This window comes from Rhinoraja longicauda, chromosome 11, assembly GCF_053455715.1.
Source record: "Rhinoraja longicauda isolate Sanriku21f chromosome 11, sRhiLon1.1, whole genome shotgun sequence".
Classification (NCBI taxonomy): domain Eukaryota; kingdom Metazoa; phylum Chordata; class Chondrichthyes; order Rajiformes; family Arhynchobatidae; genus Rhinoraja; species Rhinoraja longicauda.
The window spans coordinates 53,855,608-53,874,022 of record NC_135963.1 but is presented as its reverse complement, the minus strand read 5'-3'; the positions used below and the strand labels follow the sequence as shown (position 1 = coordinate 53,874,022).

General features: G+C 46.4%; 1 protein-coding gene across 1 annotated transcript in view; it reads left to right on the top strand.

Annotated features, from left to right (window-relative positions):
• cdc73 (cell division cycle 73, Paf1/RNA polymerase II complex component, homolog (S. cerevisiae)) overlaps positions 1-12,967 on the top strand; it is a 269,047-nt gene extending 256,080 nt beyond the window's left edge. Inside the window, exons 16-17 of the mRNA XM_078408040.1 lie at positions 567-708; positions 12,027-12,967. Of these exons, the coding sequence (XP_078264166.1) occupies positions 567-708; positions 12,027-12,063 (179 nt within the window). The 3' untranslated portion in view covers positions 12,064-12,967. The remainder of the gene's footprint in view (positions 1-566; positions 709-12,026) is intronic.
• The last annotated feature ends 5,448 nt before the right edge of the window (positions 12,968-18,415 follow it).

The window sequence follows — 18,415 nt, the reverse complement described above, 5'->3', positions numbered from 1 at the left end:
CAGATTTGCCAGAGAGATGATGCACTGATTTGTGGGTGTTTAGCACACGGAATTGTTCTTTTTAAATCAAATTGTGGGTTCTGGGCGGTGTAACCTTCCTGGGCTTTCAAAGTCATTTCTGTGACATCCATGGAGCGCATTGGTGGTATTCTTACCTCTTGGTTGCCGGGAGTTTAGTTTGGAGATACATCATGGAACCAGGCCCACTGAGTCCACGCGGACCATTGATCACCCGTTCACACTAGTTCTATGTTATCCCACTATCTCATCCACAACCCCACGCATCGGGGGCAATTTACAGAGGGCCAATTAACCCGCACGTCTTTGGGATGTGGGAGGAAACCGGAGCACCTGTAGGAAACCCACGCGGTCACAGGGAGAACGTGCAAACTCCACACACACAGACAGCACCTGTAGTCAGGATCGAACCCGGGTCTCCGGCGCTGTGAGGCATCTGCTCTACCAGCTGGCACCTGTGTTAAGGAAAATTCAAGACATGTTGTTTTTAAGTTTTTTACCGTTCTGTTCCACGTTTACTAATGGCAACATTGGCCGCTGTTTCCCAGTCAAGGCATTCCATCTCAAGTACGACGAAATGCGCCTGGATCCAAACGTTCAGAAGTGGGACGTGACCGTTCTGGAACTGAGCCACCACAAACGCCATCTCGACAGAGCGGTTTTGCTTCGTTTCTGGGAGACTCTGGACAGGTAAATGCCTGATCAATTCCAGCTGCTGCATTGGGCGTAGTCACTTGTGGGAATAAGTGCATTGTAATCTAATCGAGACTCTCCATTGCACACAGGACAAATCCACTCAAAATTCTCAACCTGAATGTATGCGGTCCGCTTGCCTTCAGGATTTTGCACCGTGTAAGCTGGTAGTCTAGTTTTCCTCTGAATTACTCCAATGGTGCTGGGTCATGCCAGAGAAAAGTCCACCCCATAAACTGCATCTTAAATTACCTCTTGAAAACCCAGTAGTTTCTTTCCAAACACGGGGCATTGAATCCCAAAGTACCGAATGCCGCAGAGTCGTACAACACGGAAACAGGCCTTTCGGCCCAATTTGCCCCTGCCGGCCAAGATGCCCCATCTACACAAGTCCCACTTGCCCGCGATTGGCCCTTATCAATCTAAACTTTTCCTCTCGAAGTTTCTGTCCGAAAGTCTTTGAAATGCTGTTATAGATATTGCTTATTTGTATTCTCTCCTCACTGGGATAATAGTTTGCTTTGTGATTCGTTTTACCAAGTACATGAGCACGCACTCTTCCATCTGGTTCCACCCTCAATCTCAGCCCATCAATACACTGTTCAAGTATCCTCATGCTCATGCTCTCCCACTTACTTTCCTTCGAGGTCCCATCTACACTAGTCCCTACCTGCCCATGTTTAGCCCTTATCCCCATCCCCCATGAATGGATGTAAGATTTGCACCAGATTTAAAGATGGTGGTTGTTGGGCAGAGTTGCTATCTGAAGGTTAAAATTACAACAAAGCGTAAACTTCCCTTCAAAAAGGGCACCAGGTGGGAACCACCTTCACAGTTTCCTTGATGTGTTTCCCAGTGTTGAGCTGCGATTAAATGTTCCTTCGCTGGCACACAGTCAAACACTCAGTTATTTGTCCTCTTAAAGTGCATTGAAATGAAAGATACAGCACGCAAACAGGCCCTTCAGCCCACCGAGTCCACGCTGCCCATGACCCGTCCACACCAGATCTACGTTATCACACTTTCTCATCCACACTCCGGGCAGTTTACAGAGGGCCAATTAACCTACAGACCCACACACCTTCGGGATGTGGGAGGAAAGCCGAGCACCTGGTGGAAACACACACACAGTCACAGGAAGAGGGTGCAAACTCCAGCCAGACAGCACCTGAGGTCAGGACCGAACCCGTGTCCCTGGCAATGTGGCAGTGGCTCCACCAGCTGTGCTGCTGTGCTGCCCCTTGTGTTGTTAGCTGGGGCAGATCACAGCGTTATGTAGGACGTGCAGGATTGAGGGTCACTGACAGTGTAACACTACATTCTGCACTCTGTTTCTTTTCTCTTTTGCACTGCCTTGATGCACTCATGTATGTTGTCTGATCTGGCTGGTTAGTACACAAAACAGTTTTTACTGTATAGGAAGGAACTGCAGATGCTGGTTTACACCGAAAATAGACACACAATGCTGGAGTAACTCAGTGGGACAGGCAGCATCTCTGGAGAGAAGGAATGGATAACGTTTCAGGTCGAGACCCTTCGTCAGACCTTCCATAAGCTAGGGCACTGTCCGATTCACCTCTACCCAATTGCGGACATCGGACTTTGTCTATGGAACTGATGCACTACAATGATGAGAACTGTATTCTGCACTTTCTATCTTCCCCTTCGCTCAACCTATTGTACTTGAGTTTGATCTGATTATATGTATGTATAGTGTTATCTGATCTGTGTGGATAGAATTCAAAATACATGACACGTGGCAATAATGAACCTAAACCAAAACCAAACAAATTGGAAAAGACCTTAGGATATTGATGTTGTGTAGGCGGGAGATGATGACATTTACATCTCCCCTTCGTAACATCGTAGGGGCGGCAGATGAAATGCCATCACCGGCCAAATGCTCCTACGACTTGCAATTCCACTAAACTATCTTTTCAAGTATTTTGAAGCAGACCTTTGGAAAAAACAGCAGCGTTGTTGGAAGCACTGAGCGCTTTGATACTGCAGTATTTTCTCACTGTCGCATTGTCCTGGTTAGTTTGCACACTGCCAGAACAGTGTGCCAGTGGTGGGTGGTGGGTTCGTCCACTGACATTGTTTCCAAGTGCCTGCTTACCACTCCACTCCCTGCATCAGTTCCACCAGATCAATCTTTTCTGAAAGGTTTGGGCCCTTAGGCCTTTACGGGCGGCACGGTAGCGCAGCGGTAGAGTTGCTGCTTTACAGCGAATGCAGCGCCGGAGACTCAGGTTCGATCCTGACTACGGGTGCTGCACTGTAAGGAGTTTGTACATTCTCCCCGTGACCTGTGTGGGTTTTCTCCGAGATCTTCGGTTTCCTCCCACACTGCAAAGACGTACAGGTATGTAGGTTAATTGGCTGGGTAAATGTAAAAATTGTCCCTAGTGGGTGTAGGATAGTGTTAATGTACGGGGATCGCTGGGCGGCACGGACTTGGTGGGCCGAAAAGGCCTGTTTCCGGCTGTATATATATGATATGATTAGGCAGCGCCGTTGATGCTGGTTGTTTGCAACTCTCTGCAGCTGCCAGATCCAGGCCCTGTGTTCATTATTTTTCTTCCTGCCTTGCCTGTCTGTCACACCTCTATCTCACCTCATTCCCATTCTCTCTCTCTACCCCTTCTCACCCTCTCTCTACCCCTGCCCCCCTCTCTCTATCCCTTCCCCCCTTCTCTCTACCCCTTCTCCCTTTCATCTTCCCTCCCCAGTTCCCTTTCTCTCCCCTTCCCTCTCTCTCCCCTTCCCTCACTCTCTCCCCTTCCCTCTCTCTCCCTTCCCTCACTCTCTCCCCTTCCCTCCCTCTCTCCCTTTCCCTCCCTCTCTCTCCCCTCCCCTTCCCTCTCTCTCCCCTTCCCTCTCTCTCTCCTTCCCTCTCTCTCCCCTTCCCTCCCCCCTTCCCTCTCTCTCCCCTTCCCTCTCTCTCCCCTTCCCTCTCTCTCCTTTCCTCCCTCTCTCCCCTTCCCTCCCTCTCTTCCCTCCTTCTAGCCCCTTCCCTCCCTCTCTCCCCTTCCCTCTCTCCCCTTCCCTCTCTCCCATTCCCTCCCTCTCCCCCTTTCCCTCCTTCTCCCCTCTTTCCTCCTCCCCCCTTGCCTCCCTCTCCCCCCACCTCAGCAAGTGAGTGCCCTCCATCTAACATAACCATTGAAGTCCATTCTCTCTGCTGGTGCATCAGCTTTATATTCAAGCTGTGGACAGCAATAAACTTGAATTGTTTAATGTTTTTTAGTTCTGTTAATGGGCCTCGATGAGGGAAAAAAATCAATGTTAAGAGTTATTTCGAGTGCAATCAACATGTATATAATATTTAAAACAGCGTAAGCAGTGACGGTTCAGTCGTTGGAGATCCAATCTCTTTGACAAACGAACTGTTAAAAGAGTAGACAATTCTCCCGTGACTGAGTAGCTACATATACTTGAGCACTGTGCTACATTCACAGCTTAGTGCCGATATCAGCTCCATCACTGTACAGTTTTACAACTCCAGTGATAGCTAGCAAGACACTTTGCCAAACGATAATACCTCCTTTACTCTTTTTAATCTTAATTGACCTGGGAATAATGCAGAAGTTGCAGGATCAATTTATCCCAAAGAGGAGGAAAGATTCCATGGGGAGTAAGAGGCACCTGTGGCTGACAAGGGAAGTCAAGGACAGCATAAAAATAAAAGAGCAGAAGTACAACAAAGCAAAGAAGAGTGGGAAGCCAGAGGCACGGTAGCGCAGCGGTAGAGTTGCTGCTTTACAGCGAATGCAGCGCCGGAGACTCAGGTTCGATCCTGACTACGGGTGCTGCACTGTAAGGAGTTTGTACATTCTCCCCGTGACCTGTGTGGGTTTTCTCCGAGATCTTCGGTTTCCTCCCACACTGCAAAGACGTACAGGTATGTAGGTTAATTGGCTGGGTAAATGTAAAAATTGTCCCTAGTGGGTGTAGGATAGTGTTAATGTACGGGGATCGCTGGGCGGCACGGACTTGGAGGGCCGAAAAGGCCTGTTTCCGGCTGTAGATATATGATATGATAGGATTGGGAGTCTTTTAAGGAGCAACAGAAGATGACTAAGAAGGCAATACGAGGAGAAAAGATGAGGTACGAGGGTAAACTAGCCAATAATATAAAGGAGGATAGTAAAAGCTTTTTTAGATATGTAAAGAGGAAAAACATAGTCAAGGCAAATGTGGGTCCCTTGAAGACAGAAGCAGGGGAATTTATTATGGGGAACAAGGAAATGGCAGACGAGTTGAACCGGTACTTTGGATCTGTCTTCACTAAGGAAGATACAAGCAATCTCCCAGATGTTCTAGTGGCAAGAGATCCTAGGGTGATGGAGGAACTGAAGGAAATCCACATTAGGCAGGAAATGGTGTTGGGTAGACTGATGGGACTGAAGGCTGATAAATCCCCAGGGCCTGATGGTCTGCATCCCAGGGTACTTAAGGAGGTGGCGCTAGAAATTGTGGACGCATTGGTGATCATTTTCCAATGTTCTATAGATTCAGGATCAGTTCCTGTAGATTGGAGGGTAATGTTGTCCCACTTTTTAAGAAAGGAGGGAGAGAGAAAACGGGAAATTATAGACCAGTTAGTCTTACATCAGTGGTGGGGAAGATGCTGGAGTCAATTATAAAAGATGAAATTGCGGAGCATTTGGAGAGTAGTAACAGGATTGTTCCGAGTCAGCATGGATTTACGAAGGGGAAATCATGCTTGACTAATCTTCTGGAATTCTTTGAGGATGTAATTAGGAAAATTGACAGGGGAGAGCCGGTGGATGTGGTGTACCTCGACTTTCAGAAAGCCTTCGACATGGTTCCACATAGGAGATTAGTGGGCAAAATTAGAGCACATGGTATTGGAGGTAGGGTACTGACATGGATAGAAAATTGGTTGACAGACAGAAAGCAAAGAGTGGGGATAAATGGGTCCCTTTCAGAATGGCAGGCAGTAACTAGTGGGGTACCGCAAGGCTCGGTTCTGGGACCGCAGCTATTTACAATATACATTAATGACTTGGATGAAGGGATTTAAAGTAACATTAGCAAATTTGCAGATGACACAAAGCTGGGTGGCAGTGTGAACTGTGAGGAAGATGCTATGAGGTTGCAGGGTGACTTGGACAGGTTGTGTGAGTGGGTGGATGCATGGCCACTCATGCAGTTTAATGTGGATAAATGTGAGGTTATTCACTTTGGAAGTAAGAATAGAAAGGCAGATTATTATCTGAATGGTGTCAAGTTAGGAGGAGGGGGAGTTCAACGAGATCTGGGTGTCCTAGTGCATCAGTCAATGAAAGGAAGCATGCAGGTACAGCAGGCAGTGAAGAAAGCCAATGGAATGTTGGCCTTCATAACAAGAGGAGTTGAGTATAGGAGCAAAGAGGTCCTTCTACAGTTGTACCGGGCCCTGGTGAGACCGCACCTGGAGTACTGTGTGCAGTTTTGGTCTCCAAATTTGAGGAAGGATATTCTTGCTATGGAGGGCGTGCAGCGTAGGTTCACTAGGTTAATTCCCGGAATGGCGGGACTGTCGTATGTTGAAAGGCTGGAGCGATTGGGCTTGTATACACTGGAATTTAGAAGGATGAGGGGGGATCTTATTGAAACATATAAGATAATTAGGGGATTGGACACATTAGAGGCAGGAAACATGTTCCCAATGTTGGGGGAGTCCAGAACAAGGGGCCACAGTTTAAGAATAAGGGGTAGGCCATTTAGAACGGAGATGAGGAAGAACTTTTTCAGTCAGAGAGTGGTGAAGGTGTGGAATTCTCTGCCTCAGAGGGCAGTGGAGGCCAGTTCGTTGGATGCTTTCAAGAGAGAGCTGGATAGAGCTCTTAAGGATAGCGGAGTGAGGGGTTATGGGGAGAAGGCAGGAACGGGGTACTGATTGAGAGGGATCAGCCATGATCGCATTGAATGGCGGTGCTGGCTCGAAGGGCTGAATGGCCTACTCCTGCACCTATTGTCTATTGTCTATTGTCTATTGTCAGATGCAGTTTAATGTGGATAAGTGTGAGGTTATCCACTTTGGAGGTTTAGGAAGGCAGAGTATTATCCGAATGGTGTCAAGTTAGGAAAAGGGGACGTACAACGAGATCTGGGTGTCTTAGTGCATCAGTCACTGAAAGGAAGCATGCAGGTACTGCAGGCAGTGAAGAAAGCCAATAGAATGTTGGCCTTCATAACAAGAGGAGTTGAGTATAGGAGCAAAGAGGTCCTTCTGCAGTTGTACAGGGCCCTAGTGAGACCGCACCTGGAGTACTGTCTGCAGTTTTGGTCTCCAAATTTGAGGAAGGATATTCTTGCTATTGAGGGCGTGCAGCGTAGGTTTACTAGGTTAATTCCCGGAATGGCTGGACTGTCATATGTTGACAAAAGGGGGACTATGTATACAGTGCCCTCCAAATGTTTGCGACAAAGACCCTTCATTTATTTATTTGCCTCTGTACTCCACAATTTGAGATTTGTAATAGAAAAAAATACAAGTGGTTAAAGTGCACATTGTCAGGTTTTAATAAAAGCCATTTTTATACATTTTGGTTTCACCATGAGGAAACTACAGCAGTGTTTATACATAGTCCCCCATTTCAGGGCACCATAATGTTTGGGACTCAGCACAGTCTTGTTTAGTATTTTGCTGCATATCCTTTGCATGCAATGACTGCTTGAAGTCTGTGATTCATGGACATCACCAGTTGCTGGGTGTCTTCCCTGGTGATGCTCTGCCAGGCCTGTATTGCAGCCATCTTTAGCTTATGCTTGTTTTGGGGGCTGGTCCCCTTCAGTTTTCTCTTCAGCATATAAAAGGCATGCTCAATTGGGTTCAGATCGGCCACTCAGTAATTGACCATTTTTTAGCTTTGAAAAACTTCTTTGTTGCTTTAGCAGTATGTTTGGGATCATTGTCTTGCTGTAGAATGATCCGTCGGTCAATGAGTTTTGAGGCATTTGTTTGAACTTGAGCAGATAGGATGTGTCTATACACTTCAGAATTCATTATGCTACTACCATCAGCAGTTGTATCATTATTGAAGTTAAGTGAGCCAGTGCCTTCAGCAGCCATACATGCCCAGGCCATAACACCCCCACCACCGTGTTTCACAGATGAGGTGGTATGCTTTGGATCTTGGGCAGTTCCTTCTCTCCTCCATACTTTGCTCTTGCCATCAATCTGATATAAGTTAATCTTCGTCTCATCTGTCCACAAGATCTTTTTCCAGAACTGTGGTTGCTCTTTTAAGTACTTCTTGGCAAACTGCAATCTGGCCATCCTATTTTTGCAGCTAACCAGTGGTTTGCATCTTGCAGTGTAGCCACTGTATTTCTGTTCATGAAGTCTTCTGCGGACAGTGGTCATTGGCAAATCCACACCTGACTCATGAAGGGTGTTTCTGATCGGTAGGACAGGTGTTTGGGGATTTTTCTTTATCATAGAGAGAATTCTTCTGTCATCAGCTGTGGAGATCTTCCTTGGCCTGCCAGTCCCTTTGCAATTAGTAAGCTCACCAGTGCTCTCTTTCTTCTTAATGATATACCAAACAGTTGATTTTGGTAAGCCTAAGGCTTGGCTGGTGTCTCTAACAGTTTTAGTCTTGTTTCTCAGTCTCATAATGACTTCTTTGACTTTCATTGGCACAACTTTGGTCCTCATGTTGATAAACAGCAATAAAAGTTTCCAAAGGTGATGGAAAGACTGGAGGAAAGATTAGGTGCTGAGAGCTCTCTTATACCTGCATTAAGGAGGCAATTAAACACACCTGAGCATTTACAAACATCTATGAAGCCATGTGTCCCAAACATTATGGTGCCCTGAAATGGGGGGACTATGTATAAACACAGCTGTAATTTCTACATGATGAAACCAAAATGTACAAAAATACCCTTTAAAAAAATCTGACAATGTGCACTTTAACCACATGTGATTTTTTCTATTACAAATCTCAAATTGTGGAGTACAGAGGCCAATAAATAAATAAATGATGGGACTTTGTCGCAAACATCATGGAGGGCACTGTATCTCTAAAACTGAAACTGAAAAAACTAAAGGCAATGGCCACTAACTCGAGCTAGCTAACTGCAGGCATAAGGCATTCCCAGAATGAATGCTTCAGCATTCCTCTGGGGGAAAGAAACTTGACTGGTTTGACATGCGTGGGTTCTCCAGCTCTCTCACAGCCAGGAACCCAACATCCAGGGGTTCACCCATTGAGGGTCATGCCTGGAGATGAACTGGAAGGCAGAGGTGACTAAGACCTAAAAGGCAGACAAGTAACCCTTGCTTTCCCCCTCTCTCTGCCCCTCCCCCACCCTAGTTGTCCTGATAGTTCCACTGTTCGCATCCATATATCCCTTCGTTATCACCTCTTCCACAGCCAACAATGGACCATTGTGGGCTCCACCTTTCCTTGGTCATCGGTGCCGGCTTTGATTAGTTCTGAACCTTTTCATGCCTCTGGTTTCCTTATCCCCTGACTCTCGGTCTGAAGAAGGGTCTTGGCCCGAAACATCACCTCGTGTTTTTTTCCAGAGGTGCTACCTGTCCTGCTGAGTTACTCCAGCATTTTATGTCTATCTTCAGTGTAAACTAGCATCTGCAGTTCCTTCCCAAGCAGTAGCTCTAAGGTAGTGTCCAGTCCGATTCGCCTCCACCCCATGAAAGACATTAGACTTTGTCTCTGGAACTGGTGCGCGACAATGCTGAGATCTGAATTCTGCAAATGTTAAAGGCTAGAGGGCACAGCTTTAAGGTGAGAGAGGCAAAATGTTAAGGAGATGTTCGTGGCAATTTTTTCCTTCTGCAGAATGGCAGGTGCCTGGAAAGTGCTGCCAGGGGTGGTGGTGGAGGCAAATACGATAATGGCATTTAGATCAGCACATATATATGCAGGGAATGGATGTATATGGATCACGTGCAGGCAGAGGAGATCAGTTTAACTTGGTATCGTGTTCGGCAGGGACACCGTGTCTTGTTCCTGTGCTGTACTGTTGCATGTTGTTATGTTTTTGTTCACTTTTCCCCTCAATCATTACATGAGATTCAATACTGGGTGTTTTTTTTGACTACCATTTGTGTACCGGTTGTAATTAAAAGTCATGAGGTGAGGCTTTTTTTTGCGATACGTGTTGATGCATTTGCAGTGTGTCTGCCAGTATGTTTATCTCAGCTCATTTCTGGAGCTAGAATTCACTGAGCTACACAGCAACTGTCCAGCACATTTTACATGCAAGACATTGTCCAAATCCAACCCGTGGCCCTGTGAATGAATTGCATTACTTGCTTGATCTCTGAGTCGGTGCTGATATCAAGCAGCACAGTATTGTAACTTTAATAATACTTTTTATATTGGTTTATTATTATCATGTGTGCCGAGATAACAGTAAAAAACTTTGTTTGGGTGCAATCCAGTCAAATGGCGAGAGAGACGAGTAGATTTAAGCCATGCACAAGTACAACAGGTAGTGCAAAGAGAACAATGCCAGCATACAGGATATATATTGTCACAATCTAGTGTTCTAGTTACAGAGAAAGTGCAGATTTTAAAAAGTGCAATTTCCACATTGAGGTAGGTTGGAAGCTCGGGACTACTACCTAGCATGTGGGAGGGTCATTCGCTGGTCTGATGACAGCAGCACAGAGGCGCAACGGTAGAGTTGCTGCCTTTCAGCACTAAAGTTCGATCCTGACGACAGGTGTCTGCAGTTCGTACGTTTGTACGTTCTCCCTGTGACCATGTGGGTTTTCTCCGGGTGCCCCAGTTTCTATCCCACACTCCAAAGATGTAGCGGTTTGTCGGTTAATTGGACTGCGGTAAAATTGTAAATGGTCCCGAGTGTGTAGGGTAGTGCTAATGTACGGGGTGATCGCGGGTGTAAATGGTCCCGAGTGTGTAGGGTAGTGCTAATGTACGGGGTGATCGCGGGTGTAAATGGTCCCGAGTGTGTAGGGTAGTGCTAATGTACGGGGTGATCGCGGGTGTAAATGGTCCCGAGTGTGTAGGGTAGTGCTAATGTACGGGGTGATCGCGGGTGTAAATGGTCCCGAGTGTGTAGGGTAGTGCTAATGTACGGGGTGATCGCGGGTGTAAATGGTCCCGAGTGTGTAGGGTAGTGCTAATGTACGGGGTGATCGCGGGTGTAAATGGTCCCGAGTGTGTAGGGTAGTGCTAATGTACGGGGTGATCGCGGGTGTAAATGGTCCCGAGTGTGTAGGGTAGTGCTAATGTACGGGGTGATCGCGGGTGTAAATGGTCCCGAGTGTGTAGGGTAGTGCTAATGTACGGGGTGATCGCGGGTGTAAATGGTCCCGAGTGTGTAGGGTAGTGCTAATGTACGGGGTGATCGCGGGTGTAAATGGTCCCGAGTGTGTAGGGTAGTGCTAATGTACGGGGTGATCGCGGGTGTAAATGGTCCCGAGTGTGTAGGGTAGTGCTAATGTACGGGGTGATCGCGGGTGTAAATGGTCCCGAGTGTGTAGGGTAGTGCTAATGTACGGGGTGATCGCGGGTGTAAATGGTCCCGAGTGTGTAGGGTAGTGCTAATGTACGGGGTGATCGCGGGTGTAAATGGTCCCGAGTGTGTAGGGTAGTGCTAATGTACGGGGTGATCGCGGGTGACTCGTTGGCTCAAATAGCCTGTTTCAGCGCTTTGTCTCTAAGGTGTGATAGCGGCTGAGAAGCTGTTCCTGAATCTGGTGGCAGGTCCTTTCAAGCTTTCGTATCTTTTAGCCGACGAGAGAAGGAATAAGAGAAAATGACCGGGGCGTGAGAGATCCTTGAATATGTTGGCTGACTTCCTGAGGCAGCGTAGAGTGTAGATATAGTCAGTGGGGTGGTGGAAGCTAGTTTGTGGGATGGGCTGGGCTACACCCGCAACTCTACTATTTGAGTGAATGAATGTGAGTCTGAAGAAGGGTCTCGACCCGAAACGTCACCCATTCCTTCTCTCCTGAGATGCTGCCTGACCTGCTGAGTTACTCCAGCATTTTGTGAATAAATACCTAAGTTTATTAGGCCAAGTATGTGCATATTCAAGGAATGTGCCTTTGTGCTCCGCTCACAAATGACAACACAAGCATACCGTTAACAATTAAGAATAAAGCATAAACACATCAAAACAATAAGGATACAACATTACGGTCTAAACGTGTGGATGGAAATAAACCAGAGCAAAAAAGAGACTACAGACTTTGGTTATTGAATAGAACTATTACTCGTGGGAAAAAGCTGTTTTTTTTGTGGTCTTGTGGTTTTGGCAATGTTGTGTGACAATGTGCATATTTGTTATTAACTCCACAGATACTTGGTGAAGCACAAATCGCATCTGAGATTCTAAGCTGCGGGAAGCTCTGTGATCGCTGCCATTCATTTCCCAGAGAAGAGTTCTGCAAAAGACGCAAATATCTTGGGACTAAAATATTTCATCGGCTTGTCTGCCCTTCTCAAGACCAGTGGCATTACAGTGTGGGTCAGCCTGAATTGTCTCATATACAATACTTGCTGGATATTTTTTTATTGCATTGGAGAGTTGATGTCTGCAACAATTAGGCAAAAACAATTGTGCTTACACTACCAGTTTTCCAATGGTAGATTGTCTTCTAGTCTGAAAAATCAAATTTGTATTTTATTCTATAGTGGTTCTTTTTCAGACGCACTTTTTTAAAAAGTATATTATCCAATCCTCCTTTTCCCACCCCCACGCCTCTCCCCCAATCTTCTAAAGACATTTGTTCAGTACAAAACTGCAGATTGTATATCATCACTGTTGTGGAGGGGGGGGGGGGGGGGGGAGGGATTTCGTTCAAACAGTTCTTCTCAGGTAGAACAAGAGGTAAGACAGCCATAGGTGACAGGTTGACTTATTTTTTTTCTGTTTGTGTAAAAAATACTACTACAAAATTATACATGTACGAGCAGCTGTAAAGGATGTTGAACAATCATTTTGGTTATTTGTCAAGAATTGAGGCTGAAGAATAAAGACTCAAAAAGGTCCATTATCGCTATTATGAAGAGATTAATTGGAAGCCGTGAGTTTTAAAGCGTTGCCTAAAAGGACGGGTAATAAGTAAGGGTCTTTATCTTGGAAACCTACCACCTGTACTTGGCTTTCTAAGCACAAATATGAAAACCCAGTAGTGTATTTCGAGTTCTGTACCACAAATTTCTCAAGTCCACCCAGTGCCAAGGTAGAAATGATTAAAGATCCAGTTATGCTGCTTGCTGATGCGAGATAAATATATGACATAAAGTACCAACTTGTTGCTGTTTTCATTGCACTTCCATCAATGTATTTACAGGGTTCACTTTTTTGTTTCACTCTTTAGGAAAAGGCAAGTGATTCTTTGTTTGACCAGAACCATCATTCATTCAACTTCTGAAATGCAACTAATCCAATGCAAGTATAGAGCTGATGATAGTGAGCTTTGTTTTAACATACATTCATGTCAATATAGCGCCTTCAAAATTGGATATTGCAAGAGTCGACTCAAAGTGCCGGAGTAACTCAGTGGGTCAGGCAGCATCTTTGTAGAGCAGGGATTGATGACGTTTCAGGTTGGGTCCATTCTTCGGACTGTAGAAGGTGTGGAGTGGGGGGGGGGGGGGGGGGGAGCTGGAAGAGAGGTGGGGGTGGGATAAAGCCGGGCAAGTGATAGGTGGATACAGGGGAGTGGGGTGAAGGTTGATTGGCAGATGGTTAGACAAAGGCCAGAGCTGAAAAGACAAAAGTGTGGGATAAGGAGAGAAAAAAGGTGTGCATTGTGAAATCAGTGGTGGAAGGCTCGAACATTATCATTTACGGAAGACACGTGGATCTGCAAAAGCTGCAATCTTGAGCAAAACAAAGAGCTCGAGTAACTCGGGCATGTAGGAAGGAACTGCAGGTGCTGGTTTACACCGCAGATAGACACAAAATGCTGGAGTAACTCCGCAGGACTGGCGGCATCTCTGGAGAGAAAGAAAGGGTGGCGTTTCGGGTCGAGACCCTTCTTCTGACTGAGAGTCAGGGGAGAGGGAGACTAGAGATATTGTACAGTAAGTTGTGAAAACGACAGATCAAAGCTGCCGATGATCAAGGAAATATAGAATGCTACATAGTTAGCTGAGGGGAAGGTGACAGACAACAAGGCATACAATCAGTAAAATATCAGTAAAGTTAATCAGGAGGTTGAGTGAAAGTAGTTGGAGAACTAGGGTGGGGGAGGGACGGAGAGAGCGGGAAAGCAAGGGTTACCTGAAGTTGGAGAAATCCATATTCAGGGAGGTGGTCAGGGAGAATCTGTGGAGGGAATGGACGAACACCGTTTTGGACCGGGGCCCTTCCTCATTCTGACCCGCTGAGCTCCTCCTGAGCTGAGCACTTTGTTTCGATATTACAAGGGAAGACACAAAGTGCTGGAGCAACTCAAATGGAGAAAGAGTCCCGACCTGAAACGCCACCTATCTATGTTCTCCAGAGATGCTGCCTGACACGCTGAGTTACGCCAGTACTTTGTAAAGCAGCGTGTGTAAGAGAATAACTGCAGATGCTGGTACAAAGCAGTCTGAAGAAGGGTCTCGACCCAAAACGTCACCCATTTCTTCTCTCCCGAGATGCTGCCTGACCTTGTAAAGCAGCATCTACTAAAGTTCCTTGCTTTTTCATCTCCAGATGTCACAAGATATGGCTCACTGTGATCTGTGGCAGGGGCCACACACTGATGCACAGTATTTATTGAAGCATACATAATAAAATGGCAGGTGATAAGGCCATCCTTGTGGCTGAGCTGGTAAATTACTGAGGAGTAATGTAAAATACTCTGTGGTGATCACTGCATGAGAGAGGACCAAGCATGCAGCTACTTTTTTTTTTCCCAGTTTACATTTAGTAGCTTAAAATTTGAAACACAAGACCTTGGCAAAGCATCCGATTTAGCAGCAGTGAAGGTTTTCGTAATCGTGTGGGTACAAAATCATTTGGCTTTCTGCTGCATTCAGGACCAGCCTTTGCCGGCGTCTGGTTCAAAGGGCATCAAAGGTGATGGGGAGAAGGCAGGAGAATGGGGTTGAGAAGGAAAGATAGATCAGTCGTGATTGAATGGTGCAGCAGACTCGATGGGCTGAACGGCCTAATTCTGCTCCTCTGTCTCATGAGAAATAGTTCCACCCAACTAACCTGTTTCTCAGCAAGTAGAGATTGTGTTATTATGAAGTTTAAAACCCAATCAAAACGATTGATTTAACAACTGCATTGCCTGAAAGAAACTCAATGTCAATAACACTGGATCTAGAGGGGAATAGAAACTCAGCCTTTCCACAAGATATTTATTGACTCTGAATGATATGCTCTTCAACTTTAAGATAGCTTTGATGTGTTGAGTAATTGTGATTAGGGTCAAATGTCAATTGTGATTCAGTTCAGTGAACAATGGGACTGAATAACTCTCGTCGGTCCGGTCTCTTTAGGGGAGCTGAATGGTACTCTGCTCTTGTCTGTTCCTGATCGTGTAATGGACAAAAATATATCCCGCCGTTGCAGGCTGAATGGAAAATCCACTTCATGTCCAAACGATCCTGTTTTCAAAAGGCCGTTTAAAACGCATCGTAACATGTTCCATTTATTTTATTGAAGCTTGATCACAGCTGTTGCCTTGCAAATCAAATTAACAACGGAGTTGAGCGGCAATGTTCACTTCAGCATTAAATTGCCAATTGCAAAACCTCATTCTGGTCCCGGAGAATGACCAGTTATGTTTGCCTGAGCAGGTGCCGTCAGGAAACTAGTGGAAAGTTAGTTTGAGTAAGACCGTCCACGGCGTACTACAAGCCGAGGGAGAGAAAACTAAAGGCACCGCTGAGAAGGTTTGAGTGGGTTGATCTCCATGTGGAATAAATAGGCTGAATCCCGCCTTGACACAAAGAGCTGGAGTAAGTCAGCAGGTCAGGCAGCATCACTGGATAACGTGGACAGGTGACAATAGGTGCAGGTGGAGGCCATTCGAGCCAGCACCGCCATTCAATGTGATCATGGCTCATCATTCTCAATCAGTACCTCGTTCCTGCCTTCTCCCCATAACCCCCTGACTCCGCTATCCTTAAGAGCTCTATCCAGCTCTCTCTTGAATGCATTCAGAGAATTGGCCTCCACTGCCTTCTGAGGCAGAGAATTCCACAGATTTACAACTCTCTGACTGAAAACGTTTTTCCTCATCTCCGTTCTAAATGGCCTACCCCTTATTCTTAAACTGTGGCCCCTTGTTCTGGACTCCCCCAACATTGGGAACATGTTTCCTGCCTCTAACGTGTCCAACCCCTTAATAATCTTATACGTTTCGATAAGATCCCCTCTCATCCTCCTAAATTCGGGACGTTTTGGGTCGTGACCCTTGTTCTGACCCGACCCCCTGCTTCCGACCCCCCTGCTTCAAACCCCCTTCTTCCGACCCTCCCTCCACCCCTTTGCTCCCCTCCGAGCCGGGCTCCAACCCCAGCCCCCCTCCTTGTCGCGTTTTCACCATCCTCCCCTCACCTCCCCCCCCTTTTATTGAAGAGGTTACCCTAGAATCACTAGTCATGAATATTTTAAATATCACACCCCACATCATTTGCTTTATATTTCATTGTAAAATCTCTACGAAACCAATATTAAGTTTCCAATTTAACAATTAGAAAAGTTGACAGTTTAATTGCATACATTCTGTGGGTTATTTCACACCAGCATTACTTACTGATTGTAAAAATAACACACTGCATACACATGAATTAAAGGTGATTATTATCTTCATGGCATTTATCATCATTCATTGCACCATTGAAAACTGTGTCGCTGCTCTTTATGTAGCACAGTAGGAGTTGAGGATCGACACAAAAAGCTGGAGTAACTCAGCGGGTCTGGCAGCATCTCTGGAGAGAAGGAATGGGTGACATTTCGGGTCAGGACCCTGGGTGATGTCTGCCTATCTGTAAATTCCCGTCAAAAATAACACTGTTTTTGTCATTTAATGTACCTGTTGTAATTGTTTTGTTACAAATTAACCTCTTTGGATTTAATTAATTTTTGGCAAGATTAATTTGTTTGCTTTCAACTTTCTCAGACAATAGTTGAATTAATGTGAAGTTCTGGTCTGTCACAGCAGTAGTGAAGTGAGTTCTGGTCATTACTAGAATGTCGTCTCCTTTGCCTAGTTTTTAAATTCAGAAACTTATCAATCTCTTCTGTTTCTCGATTACTAGAGAGAGAGAGAGAGAGAGAGAGAGAGAGAGAGAGAGAGAAAGGGAGTGAGAGAGAGAGAGCGAGAGAGAGAGAGAGAGAGAGAGAGAGAGGACGCACAACAAAAGGCTGTTCTCACAAGTGGGAAATTTTGCTATCAAACGATACATATGGACATTGCCCAGCTGTTGTTTCTGCAGAAAATTGCCATTACGAAAGAGGTTGTACAATTTTCTACAACGATACCAACTGAAACTGATGGGTATGCGATAAAGTCAATGGTGCGTTATTATCACATATACAGATGTGCAGTGAGATTCTATTTTTGCATACAGTTTAGTAAAATATAGCCATCGCTGATTAGCAAAGTGTACAGAAATAGTCCAGCGAGGCCGCTTGCAAGAGTCGCCAGGTTTTGGCGCCTTTACCAATGTCCAGTCCTGTCCACGCGCTCGGTCTCCTGGAGCGATGCCCGGTCCGGGCGAGCCCCAGGCTGCTGCAGGGCCTCCAGCCGTCAGCCCAGTCCAGACCGTCCAGTGACCCATCTTTCCTCTCCTTGCCCGGCCACCTTCAGCCTTCGTGCCTTGGGGCGCCTCCCACTGCCGACCTTGAGGGCGTGGAAGGTTCACTCTTCCACCGGCCCTTGCTCCTGCATCCGATGTCCCTCCTCTCTGGTCTTCAGGGGACGAGCAGGGATCAGGCTCGGTGGCTTGCCCCTGTGGGCTGTGACTCACCCGTCTTGTTGCACAAGTCATACGTGTGCTTTAGTAGTTCAGTACAAACTGAGCACAAATTAAACTTGACCAAAAATGGGCTCAGTGCACTCTCCCTTTTGTCATTGTCTTTCTCTCTCACATACCCTCTCACCAGCTGGATATCTCTCCCTCTCCCTCTCCTTCCCCCTCTCCCTCTCCTTCCCCCTCCCTCTCCTTCCCCCTCTCCCTCTCCTCCTCTCCCTCCCCCCTCTCCCCTCCCCCTTCCCCTCCCCCCCCTTTCCCTTTCTTTCCCTCTCTTTCTCTTTCTCCCTCTTTCTCTCTCTGTCTGTCTCTCTCTCCTTCTCTCTCTCTCTCTTTCTCTCTCTCTCTCTCTCTCTCTCTCTCTCTCTCTCTCTCTCTCTCTCTCTCTTTCTCTTTCTCTCTCCCTCTCTTTCTCTCTTTTCTCCCTCTCTCTTTTTCTTTCTCATTCTCTCTCTCTCTCTTTCGCTGGAGTGACGCAGGCAGCATTTCTGGAGATAAGATATAGGTGACGCTTTGGGTGGAAATTGTTTTAAGCCAGACACAAGGTAATGGCGGAAAAGTTGGTGCAGTGTGTTTCCTGCAGGATGTGGGAAGACAGGGACGTCGCTAGAGCTTCTGGGAACTACACCTGCAAGAACTGTGTCCAGGTGCAGCTCCTGAAGGGACGTGTGGTGGAGTTGGAGAGGCAGTTGGATGACTTCAGGGCCATCCGGGAATGCGAGAGTTTCCTCGACAGGACCTATTGTGAGGCTGTCACGCCAAGG